This window comes from Dasypus novemcinctus, chromosome 11 (assembly GCF_030445035.2).
Source record: "Dasypus novemcinctus isolate mDasNov1 chromosome 11, mDasNov1.1.hap2, whole genome shotgun sequence".
Lineage (NCBI taxonomy): Eukaryota > Metazoa > Chordata > Mammalia > Cingulata > Dasypodidae > Dasypus > Dasypus novemcinctus.
Window position 1 is genome coordinate 123,808,607 of NC_080683.1, and position 12,234 is coordinate 123,820,840.

Genomic DNA, 12,234 nt, shown 5'->3' on the forward strand with positions numbered 1-12,234 from the left:
AGTGGCACTCAGCAGCTCTGTGTACTAAACACCTCCGTGGGAGTTTGATAATCTTATCGTTAACCTTCGCCAGGTGGCTTGGGAATGCAGGCTTGCTTTTATGTCTAATGGAAAGGTGAAGGGTGGGGAGATGATTATATGTTTAATGTCATTGAAAGTTAAATCAGTTCTGGCGTGCAAGTAAATGTAATTTGCACAACAGAGTGTGGTCGGACACTGAGACGTGGGCTGTTGCGGTGGCAGCTGGCGCTCAGCCTGAGGCCGACACCTGTGCCCACCTGGCCCTCGTCCCACACTCACACCCAGCCGCCGGGACCTTCCCCGGCCCGAGCGAGCCGGGGCCATCGGGGGCGCTGAGCCGCGAGCTCAGGAGGGACGAGGACTGCCGGGCCCCGTGGAGCCGCTCAGGCCAGCGCTGAGGGACCTGGGGCACCTGGCGACGACGTAGGAAGTGAAGGTGTGCGTCTGGCAGCCGCCCCTTGTCCCTCCCAGGGGCTTCCGGGCCCTCCCCTGTGTGAGGACGTCTCCCGCCTGGGGGGCTCCGCGCTGGCTCTCCCTGCAGCCATCCCCTCGGGCCCCCTCCTCCGGGAAGCCCTCCGGAGCCCCCAGGCCCTGCCACCTTGGCTCTGCTTTGGGGCTGTTGACCTCAGGGAGCAAAACGCAGGCCCTGGCCCCGGGGAGCTCGTGTTTTATGAGAGACAGAAATGGAAACACAACCCGTAAGGGAGAGGCGCCTCCCTTGCATAGAGGAGGGTCTGGGAGGTGGCCAGTGTCATGGGAGGGGCCCGGGGGGCAGGCGGGTCACCCAGACAGCGGTGGGCCTCCCGGGAGGGGCTCTCCCGGCAGAGCAGGACATGCTCGGGCGAGCACGCAGGGCGCTGGGCGGGCGGGGCTGCAGCCCCCAAAACCCAGGCAGGTGTGCGTCCCCGCAGGGGTGGGATGGGAGGATGTCGCCGGCTGCCTGGGTCCTCTGGCTGCCATGCCAGGGCCAGGCTGCAGGGAAAGACCCTGGAGCAGCCCTGGGGGCCGGGACGTGGCTGGCCGCGAGCGTGGGCAGTGGAGGGGACCGTGGAGGCGTCAGGCACCGTTCTAGGATCCTGCTGGTGCTGTGGGTGTGAGAGGAAGCGAATGGACACCAGTGGCCGGGCTGCGTGGTGTCTCGAAGGATGGGGGGTCTGGGGTGGACCGGCGGGCGCGGTGGGGGTCCACACAGACCTGGTCGGCGTGAGGTCTGCAGGGAACACAGGGGAGGCGGCAAGGGACGGGGACCGCCGGTGTCTGAGCTCAGGGACGTTTCTACCTTGGAGACGTCAATTGAGGGACGGTGGGTGGGTTGAAACCGGAAGGTGGGAGGAGAAGCCTGAAACCTGAGTGGGACGAGGAGAGGGGAGGCGGGAGGGAGGCGTGAGGCAGCGGGTGTTGCGCTCTTCCCCTCTGAGAAACGCTTGCAGGGACACGCGAAGGCGTGAGAGGTGATGGGGGACGTGCTAGAGTAGGCCACAGGTGTCCGCGTCTCCCTTCGCCTGTAGGTGCTTTGAGAGCAAAGGCGTCATACACCTTCAGCCTCCAACACTGCCTGGCAAGGAGGGCTCAGGACATGCTTATTTACCTGAATCTGCATACTCACCTAAACTTCAGCCGAGCTGAGTCGGAAGGCCCCTGCGTGCTGCGCTGGGCTGTGCTTCTCAGACCCTGCTCCTCCCCTGTCAGGTGTCCAGTGAAAAATGCTTTTTCCTTCCTTTCTGGTTTTAGGAATTTATGTGTATTTATTTTCCTGGCTTAAAGCATTTGCCATTTACATGAGCTATATCAACGTGAGCTGATTTTCCCACTAGAGGCGAAAATTAAAGGATTTAAGGAATGTCTCTCTACTCTTAGAAGTTGCAGAATTTCTCAAAATTGGAAAAAATAGTCCAAGGAAAAGATCCAAAATAAAAACATTCAGGTGTTGTAGCCAAAAGCAAATCCGGTCGCACAGTTCTTCGTCCAATTGCAGAAGAACTTGGCAGCAAGGCCAGGCCGCGAGAAGGCGCTGGCGGCGGCGCGCCCGTACCCTTCCCAGCGGCCGACGCGTGTTCTTGGAGGGGCCCGGCCAGGCCAGCAGACACACGCGTCGCTGTCCGCAGGAGCTGGCTTGCTGCAAGCAAGAGTCGATTCCACTTGGGTTTGTGCCTTCCTAGAGGCAGTTCCCCGGGAGCCTCTCCCTTGCGCCCTGCCTCCCCACCCCCCATGTTGGCTGTTCACGGTCGCCGGGAGGCCCTGTCCACCCTCTCTCCACTCCTTATCCAAGGCCTGGCTCCTCCTCCGTCAGCCCACTTGGGGGTCCCAGGGGCCCAGTGGTGCCCTCTCCCCCGCCACGCGCCTGTGCCTCCGTCTCCACCCTCGGCTGTCTGCCCCCCACGTTGTCGCCCACCGATGTTTCCTGGTTTCTCTTCTGCGCCGCGTCTGAACCCCGTCTGGAGCCTGCGCCCTGTTAGACACAGCGCTGGGGAGGGGTCCTGCCAGCCTGGCCTCCCCGCAGCCGCTCCCCGTCGACAGGTGCACCTGGTGCCCCTTCGAGAGAAGGGGCCCAGCCCAGCCCAGTTGCACCCTTCTTTTTTAAAAGAGATGTAAACACAGCTTTATTCTGATTCTAAACGTAAAGGAATGGGAATGGCAGTAGCAAGCAGGGCTTCCCCCTGCATATTGTGATGTGGCCGTAGCAGTCGTGGATTCGAAACTCAAAAAGGAAACAGCTGCGTTCCAAAACAGCCAGACAGGCAGGTCCAAGACACGAAGGCGGTGTCTCGCTGCCACATTCGCTCCGCGGCCCGGCCGTCTCCTCCGGCAGCCCGCAGGTGAGCACCTGCTCTGCCTAGGGCTCTACTCAGCGGCGGGCACGCCGCTCCGCTGCCGTCCCAGCACCGCGCCTGTGAAACCCGTGCTGACGCTGCATCATCGTCCTCACCCGCCAGAGACGCTAGAGAAAGATGGAAAGATTACCATGCTCAGCTTAAAACCCAAGAGTGTGCCAACTCTCCTAGCACGGAGGGGCGTTTAGATGGGGCGCCTCCCGGTCACCTTCATACTGTGCTCCCAGAGCTGGGTCCTGGCCCCTGGGGGAGCGGGAGCCGGTGAGGCCCCGGCCCCGGGGCAGGGTCCCGACAGTGCTCCCACACGCCAGAGCAGGGGCTTTCAAAGCTGCAGCGCTCCTGGCAGAAACGTCACAGTGCTGACCGTTCTTCTTTTGGTGGAAGATGGCGGATTTGCCCTTAACTCTCCTGTCCTTAACGGCCACTTGGCTGCCCCGTAACGCGACAGGAATGCTTTCCCACCCTCGTGCCGGAGCTCCGTGCTGGCGAGGCTCACTCCTGTGAGTAACGCTCCATGCGGCACCAGACGCTCATGGGGCACCGTGGGCTCGGGGGAGAAGCCCCCCCGCCAGCCTCCCAGCGCCCCCCCGCCAGCCTCCTAGCTCCCCCCCAGCCTCCCAGCTACTCCCCCCAGCCTCCCAGACCCCCAGCCTCCCAGCTCCCCCCCGAGCCATGTCCCGTGCGTCGAGTTTAGTAGGTCTCTGCCGTGTGGGACCCGGGGTGGGCCTCGGCACTGGGATGGCCGCGTCCCTCGCACAGCACCGGGCAAGTGGCGTTTTGCGAAAGTAGTTTTTCCAGTACCCCTGTTGCCAGCCAGTACAAGTTTAACCTGAACTTGGGGTTCTCGGGCCGTCCATCGTGATGTTTCTTCCAGAAGCGCCTCCATGCCCCGCCTGACTGGGCCATGCATCATTTTAAGGACCTTTTCTGCCCCCAGACTTGCCGGTTAGATCTGTGTTTGATGCCTGCATGTTCTTAACCACTAGAATTCTAAAATCCTGTTCTAGTACTTACTGCTTTTCACTGCTAGCTTTTAAGCAATGTGGTGTCTCAAACCATTATCTTACGAATTTCCCGATGGGTTTTTAAAAGTAAGTTTTAGTATTTTCATTCCTCTGGAGCTTCTTGCTCTAAAAGCACAATAATCTAAAAGAAGAATTGGCTCAAGACCTGTAATGTGTGTGTGTGTGTGTATTTTTAGACTAAAATGTATTTTCCCATTTCTCTTGTGTCCCTTTTATTTCTACACGTCATTTGCTTTAAATGTCAGAACAGAATTTTGTTTGCTGGGAAGGTGGCACCGCGGCACTTCTCCACGAGCTGCATTTCTTAAGTAGATGCGGGGGAGGGTTTCACCCCGCCCCCGCACAGAGTCCGTCCACGCCGGTGGTAGCAGTACACAGACGTGTGTCCACCTGTGCCTGCGTCTCGGCCGTGTGGGCTTGGAAGGACTCCGATGTCCCTGTGGATTTAGAGGACGTTTCATTTTTTGTCGTGACTACCCTTCACCACGGTTTCTCAGTTGTAGATTGGCGTTGGTGTTTAATTTTTAAATCAAAGTAATAATTACACCTAGTCTAAAGGGAGGATGATCTGTGCAGGGCTTAACAACCCAGCCTTCTGCCCTGCCTCTCCCGCCCCGCCAGCTCCTCCCCGCTCCTGGCTGCTTCCTTCTCCATGGCTACAGTCTTGTGGACGGCAGCTCCCTGCTTTTACATAACATGGATTATTCTGGCGTTTCTTGCTTTTTAATCTTTACTTATCTTCTATAGGGGAAGGTGAAAATTTAGCCCTGTCATCCCAAGATACTCATGTCAAATACTATTGTTACCAAATAGACATTCAGGGAGCAGATGTGCCTCGAGCGGCTGAGCACCCGCCTTCCACACGGGAGGCCCTGGGTTTGGTTCCCAGTGCCTCCTAAAAACAAAAACAACAACAAGCAAACAAACCGAAAAACCCTCAGAGACAGAAAAACAACTCAGAGAAGCCAATGTGGCTCAGCTGAGTGCTGGCTTCCCACGTACAAGGTCCTGGGTTCAATCCCCGACCCCCAGTACCTTAAAAAAAAAAAAAGAATCAGAAGGACGAATTTTGTTGATTCTGAAATACTATTAGAAAGCAGTATATGAGAAGATAAAAATATAAACCTGTTCTCATAATGCCAGAGAACCATACGAAACACAGTCAGTGAAATGAAAGCCAGTCAGTGCTGACATATGTGTATACTCTTCAGAAGATAATAAAAGATTCATGACATTCTGCAGCATTTCAGTAGCACCTAGGACAATTCTTGTTTATGCTTCTCTTGTAGGAGTCACTGAAGAGTTTTGTTGCTTCTAAACTCTGGGCAATTAGGGTCTTAATCACCAAATGTTTTATGAGAGCAGGGGTGGGGATTGAACCCTACTTAAAAGAACAGACGTGCGTAAGAAGCTGCTCCAAGAATCAGGGACTTGTGGGGGCAGACCCCACCAGGGAAGAGAGTAACTGCCTCGGCGTGAGCGATGGAACGCACGGGGAGATAATTGGAGACCATCTTTTATGTGTTCTCTCTGGTTTAGTTTTGACTTCAAATACTTTGCTTCTCTCCCTTAATTTTTTTTCTTAATGTGAAGAAATTCTTTTTCTTAATGTACAATCTAAAGAATGTAAAACACTTCTGAGGATCTCATTACCACTTGTGAAATTGCCTTCTTCTGTGCCACTGGGTCTAATTCTTTTTGTCAGTTTTTTAAGAAAAAGTATGGGAAGAGGCTGTTACAGTTTAGCAGTCGCACAGTACTGAAGACCCAGCGGTGCGTTCTGCCGAAGTTCAAACGCCCTGGAGTAGCAGTTTCCTTTAGCTGTCCATTTTAAAGTCATTTCTTCTTTTTTGCATATTTAAGTCCCACAGGAATCATCGTTTGGCTCGTGTTCACATTTTTCACCCGTATCGTGAAATTTGCATTTTCACTTTTAACCCAGCCAGGCACCGGTTATTGCTCATTCCCTCCCCCGCCGAGAGCAGGCCCAAGTGGCCCCCCAGGACGCGCTGCTGTTTGGTGGCACTTCAGGTCCCACATTCAACTTCTGCTTCTCTTTGCCAAGGCCCTGCGGCGTGAGCTGAAGGAGAAGGAGCACGCGGTGCTGAGCGCCGTGGACCAAGCCCGGGTTTTCCTGGCCGATCAGCCCATCGAGGCCCCGGAAGAGCCACGGCGCAGCCTCCAGGCCAAAGCAGGTGAGGCCGGTGTCTGCGGTGCCCGGAAAAAGCTCCTTAGGGGAAATTTCCTTACAGCCTTTCAAGACCTAATGTAAGGGTGTTTTTTCTAAGTACACGTTAATCAAATATATCATTCTTAAATATCTAGGCTCATAATTTAAAAAAGCAATTACTGTGTACTTCACTCTCATTTAAAAGAAAGTTAACTGCAGAAAACAATTCATCTAAAAAGCATACTATAGCTGTGAAGATAATTTAAGACATTAAAATTTATACTTCTTATTTTTAAGTAAATTGTGTATTCAATAATTGCAAGTAAAAAATGTTATTAAATGCAAAAGTTATTGTGTATACCTATAAAGGAACTCTTTTAAACTTCTCTTTTTTCAAGGTTCCTTTTTAAACGAAGACACCACAGTACCTTTCTTTAATAAGTAGACGACATTAAGAATAACAACAGATAACATTTATGTTCTTTTATTTTTAAATTAAAGCAGTACTCCACTTACTAGCAAATAGCCATACAGCACCTAAAAATCTAAAGGAAATTGGCAGTGACTTTTGGGAACAACGTGCATCTTTACTGTGATTTCTCATGTTGAAAATGAAAATCTCTCTGGTGCATCTGTGAAAATAAGCGTGCCATTGGCGTATCTTCCCCTCACTTGTGACTTGACGAAAAGTAGAATAAGGGGTGCTGCGCAGCCTGCAGCGCGCCTCTGAGGCTCAGGCCCCTTCTGGGACAAGGGCTGGAACTGGACCTGGCCGTGGCAGCCTGCTTGTCCCTGCCAAGCCCTGCGGCCCAAATCAGTGGCCACTGCACCTGTGAGCTCATGTGCATGTGCACACAGCGTGCAACGCCCTCTCCAGCGGCTTACACCTGACACGGTGCCTGCACCAGCCTTGCACCCCAGCAGTCTGCGCTTGGCACGGCCCCTGCGCCACCCCTATCCGCCAAGCCCCGCATCGCCAAGCTCTCATAGCAGCGAGGCTGCCTCGGAAGGCTTCCTGCCGTGGACCCTGCCACGGGGCAGGGACACACTCCCTGCGCACGTGGTCCGTGCCCGCCGCCACACAAGCTCGTGCGCGGTGCTGGTGGGCTCGGCGGGAGCCGGGCACGACCCCCCTTGTGCCGCCCCTCTGCCCTCGGCCGCTCCCGCTCGGCTCGTGGCCGGCCCACGCAGGCTCCCGGTCAAGCTCCCCGGTCTCCCACGCCCCTGGAAACGGGCTGGGCCCCAGCGCGCACGCGGCAGCCGTCCTGGCCAAGCGCCCGCTGCTAGCCTCGCTCCCAGGCAGTTGTCACCGTGAGGGCACCCCATGCCCACGTCCCCCATTAGGGCCCATCTTCTTCGACTGTTCCAGGTCCACAGACCCCCCGCACAGGTGGGAACCGGCCAGCGGCCCCCTGCTGCACTCCGGGCGGGCTCTGCCTGTGCCCGCAGGGGCGTGCAGGCCCTGGGACCCTCCTGGCCCCCTCGAGGAACCAGCTTTCCTCACCTGCCGAGTGGACACCCCTGAGCGCAGTTGGGGTTGGCTGGAGAGGACGCGCTCTCCTGGGAGGCCCGGGATGAGAGGAGGGACAAGCAGGCGGGGAAGGGGCAGGCAGGCGGGGGAGGGGTGTCGCAGGCCCACGCGCCCAGCTGAGCCTGTGGGTGCGGTAGCACAGGCCTCCCTGGAGGGGGGGGGTCGTAGGGCAGAGGGGCTGCCTGCGCTGGCCTCGGAGCCGGGGCAGGACGGGGGCTCGCGGAGGAGGGGACCCCCGTGCCAGGACCACGGTGGGGCGCCCTGACGCGGCGGGTGGGGTCGCTCGTGTGCGCTGAGGCCCGACCCGGAGGCCCTGGGAGGAGAGGCGGAGGGGACGAGGCCGCGTGCCTGTCTGCTGGACCCCCGCGGCCAGTTTGCGTCCACTGCGTCTCCTTCTGCAGCGCCCCAAGGGCAGAGGACGCGCGGGCGCCGTGAGCTCCTTTAGGCAGTAAGAAGAGTCGCTGGGCCTTCAGACCTCGATGCTGCCCTCCCCAGGGGTCGCTGAGTTCAAGGGTCAAAGGACGCTGCTTCTAGGGTCTCATTTTGCTGTTGCGCTCAAAATGTTTTCTAAGCCTCATTTTCTTTTTTTAAAAAAATACTTTGAAAATCACAGGACAGTTACAAAAATAAAACAAAAGCCACTCAGAGGACCCCAGCCTGCCTCTGCGCGTCCAGATCTCTTAATACCAGTTTTAACATTTTGCCACATTTGCCCATCCTTCCGTCTGTCTGTACCTCCCTTTTCTGAACGCTTGGGTGTGGGGTGTAACCGTCAGGCCGTGCGATTTCCCAAGAGCTGGGGTCTTCACCCTGAACCTCCTGAGTGCAGGTCTCCAGCTCAGGAACCGACCACTGAGCTTAAACAGTCCTTACTCCAGGGTTTCCGTAGGTCCCAGTACTTCACTTTGAGCCTTTGCTTCCCGCTCTCTAGATCTCATAAGGAGCACGCATTGCCTTTAGTTGTCCTCGTCCCTTTAGCTGTTCTTCTTTTCAAACGTGGGCACGTGCACAGCACGTACACTAGCTCATGAACCCCTCCCGAGCCCCCATTCCTTGGGAGTCACCACACCACAATAGGGTAGAGCCCTCCCACCTTCCATTAGGAAAACTTTCCACCTCCCCAAAACCGAAACCCTGCCTGTTATGCCTTAGCTCCCTGCTCCCCCAGCTCCCTGCCCCCCTGCAACCCGTACACTAATTCCTGTCTCCCTGGCTTGCTTGTTCTCCAGTATTTTCTCTGTAGTTACCATGGGCTTAAACTTAAATACAGAACACTCTCATTTGCTTAGATAACAACTGCAGGAGTACACGCAGGCTGTGCTTCTATCACTCCCTCTCCCCACCTTTATTAGCTCTTGTCACAAAGGACATGTATGTGCATCCTGAGTCTGGAGCACTGATTTATCATTACGTTGAATGCATTTGCCTTTTAGAGCCTGCAGGAGGTAAAAAGTACAGTTACAAACCAGACCACACTAGCCCTGGGACTCAGGTTTATCCCTGCTGTTTCTCTCCCTGGAGATCGTTATTCCAGCACGTGGCTCCGGTCCACCGTCTGTGACCCACCCTTCCCACCTGCAGAGCTCTCCTCAGCGTCTCCTGTCTGGTGGTGAACTCCCTTAGCTCTTGTGTATCTGAGCATCTTACTCTCGCTCTCAGTTTTCAAAGACAGTTGTGCCAGATGTAGAGCCTTGGTGGCCAGTTCTTGCTTTCCGCGTTGTGTGTGTCATCTCGCGTCCTTCTTGCCTCCATGCGTCTGTTGACACACTTGATGTGTACCTGGATCCACAGGTTTCTCAGGCTCTGTTTGCTTTTCTTACTCCTTCCTCTTTCTGGACTTGATGGGAGGATTTCAAGCATCTGATCTTCAAGTTCTCTGATTTCTCTACCAACTCCAATTCCTGCTGAGCCCCTCTAGGGAAGTTTTGGTTTCCTTTACTTTGGTCTTCACCTCATCTGGTTCCTTTGCACGATTTTCTTTTCCCTATTGATAATCTCTTTGTGTTCATCTTTTGTTTTACTGATTTCCTTTATTCTTTGTCGATATTTTCCTTTAGCTCTTTGAGCATGTTTAGGACTGTTTTTTTTTTTAAAGATTTATTTATTTATTTAATTCCCCCCCCCTCTCCCGGTTGTCTCTTCTCTGTGTCTGTTTGCTGTGTCTTGTTTCTTTGTCCGCGTCTGTTTTTTAAAAGTCGTTGTCTAATATGTCCTAGGTGTGGTTCTCCTCATTGATGATTTCTAATTCTTTAATTTTCTCCTTTGCTTGAGCTATTGCTTCCTGTTTATTTGCATGTTCAGATTAAAAAAGTATAAACAGGTTCATGTTTTTCCTCTTTGGTCTTTTGACAGCTGGCAATGTGTATGTAATATTTTAACCCAGGAATAAACTCTTTCCTTTTGATTATGAATGTTTCAAAACCAGTTATTTGGAGTATTTCCCTCTTATGTGGAATCACATGTATTTTATGCTGTAACAAAGAAGTGATAAATGACATTTTCCATTGACTATGTCAGTACATTTTATGTCAGGACTAGTAAACTTGTGCAAATAGAATTTCATGGTTGTTAATTGAGTGAATGTGTTAAATTATCATGTGTTTAGCAGAAGTTACTCTTACATTGGTTCTTGGTAAATTTAAGGGTACATCATAATTTTCTTTCACCTCATAAAATGAGGTCAAATTATACATTACCTAACCCAAGTGATTAGGCGAGTAAACCTGCTGGGTGATTTTTCCCAGGGCCTTTTGTTTTTCCCTGGCAGCCCGTCCACTGTAGATGACAAGCTACGACCTCCCTGAGCACAGGCAGAGCGCGTCTCGACCTGCTTAGCCACACCAGAGTGGACGGGCACTGCCGTCCAGGGCCAGGCCGCCAGCAGGAGGCCTTTTCTCCATTTCCTTCTCTCTCCCTCGCTCTTGGCTTCAGTTCCTTAGCTTTCCTGTGACCTTATGCCTTTCAACCGCTTACCAAGGAGGGATAGCCCTTCTTAAGCCTGAAACATTCCGAGAGAGCATGGGTAGACTGATGTAGAACATTCCAGAAAGGGCTCAGATGGGTTGATGTAGAACATTCCAGGAGAAGCTTGGATGGGCTGATCTAGAACATTCTAGGAGAGGGCTCAGATGGACCAATGTAGAACATTCCAGGAGATGGCTCAGATGGATTGGTCTAGAACATTCCAGGAGAGGCTCAGATGGACTGATCTAGAATATTCTAGGGAAGAGCTTGGATGGACTGATCTAGAGCATTCTAGAGAGGGTTCTGATGGGCTCAGCTTAAGGAATGGAGGCTCAGAGCCTTCTGGAATTGGCAGCCCCTTTACAACTATAATGTTATTGGAAGAAGAATCCATTTTTGGGGAGAGAGAGGGCGGTAACAACATGAATTGGCAAACAGACGCTCACAACAAGAGAATGTTGGCCAGGAGCTTACAAGACACTGGGCCCTGGACCAGGTGCCTCCTGTGCATTGTTTTTGTTGAATTCTCATCCCTGCCCTTGGAGTGCTGATGAGGAAGTCGCGGCGTGGAGGGGCCTAGCAGTGGACTGGCACCCACGGCAGGGAGCAGAAGCGTGGGCCCTGGTTGATGCCTGCAGCTGGGGCCTCTCCCCGTGGACACCTTTGCTACCGTGTGGCCAGGCAGGGACCCTGCTGGAGACTCCAGGAGAGGAGCTTTCACTTCCTCTACTCTTCCGCTCTTTAACAGCTTCTCATGATTAAATATGTTTATGACTCTTTGCTTTTCGCTTTCGTTGCTTTTTCCCTTCCTGAATTACCAGACATACCAGCTCCCTGATTTCCTAGTCCCCAGGGAGAAGATGTTTGGGCTGTATTAAACTTTGCCTTTTCAATTTTTGTATGAAAACTTGCTTCAGTCCTGTAGACCCAGGCAATAATTTAATTAGCTTCTCAAGTCCAAATGAGATTGGTGGAATTGTGCTTGAAAAAGCACAGAAAGGGAAACGGACTTTGGCCCAGTGGTTAGGGCGTCCGTCTACCACATGGGAGGTCCGCGGTTCAAACCCCGGGCCTCCTTGACCCGTGTGGAGCTGGCCATGCGCAGTGCTGATGCGCGCAAGGAGTGCCCTGCCACGCAAGGGTGTCCCCCGTGTAGGGGAGCCCCACACGCAAGGAGTGCGCCCGTGAGGAAAGCCGCCCAGCGTGAAAAGAAAGAGCAGCCTGCCCAAGAATGGCGCCGCCCACACTTCCCGTGCCGCTGACGACAACAGAAGCGGACAAAGAAACAAGACGCAGCAAATAGACACCAAGAACAGACAACCAGGGGAGGCGGGGAAATTAAATAAATAAATAAATCTTTAAAAAAAAAAAAAAAGAAAAAGCACAGAAAATATAAGGTCGCTTTCTTCCCCCGTGTTCTTAGCTGCAGAGCAGCAGGTGATCTTCCCACAGCAGAGCCCCGTGAGACGTCGTGGGTGTTAGGAAGCCCGTGGGCTGGCTAAACAGCAACACCTTGTTTCATACTAGTGCACACCATAGCGATGAAATCCCATTGGAGTGACAGATAAACATCCTTGATGAAGAACTGTATGACGACAAAGGTTGTTTGATGGACCCAGCATTTAAATTAATTGTTCACCATCTGCTTTTCTCTCCAGTCACGGCGACAGCCCTCCGTCAGTCCACTGGCCT

At 53.5% G+C, this 12,234-nt stretch overlaps 1 protein-coding gene across 7 annotated transcripts in view; it reads left to right on the forward strand.

Annotated features, from left to right (window-relative positions):
* Positions 1-12,234, forward strand: part of UTRN (utrophin) — a 437,542-nt gene that overhangs the window by 344,420 nt on the left and 80,888 nt on the right. For all 7 annotated transcript variants that reach the window (XM_071218696.1, XM_058307593.2, XM_058307595.2 and 4 more), the window contains one exon: positions 5,943-6,072. In XM_071218696.1, the coding sequence (XP_071074797.1) occupies positions 5,943-6,072 (130 nt within the window). The remainder of the gene's footprint in view (positions 1-5,942; positions 6,073-12,234) is intronic.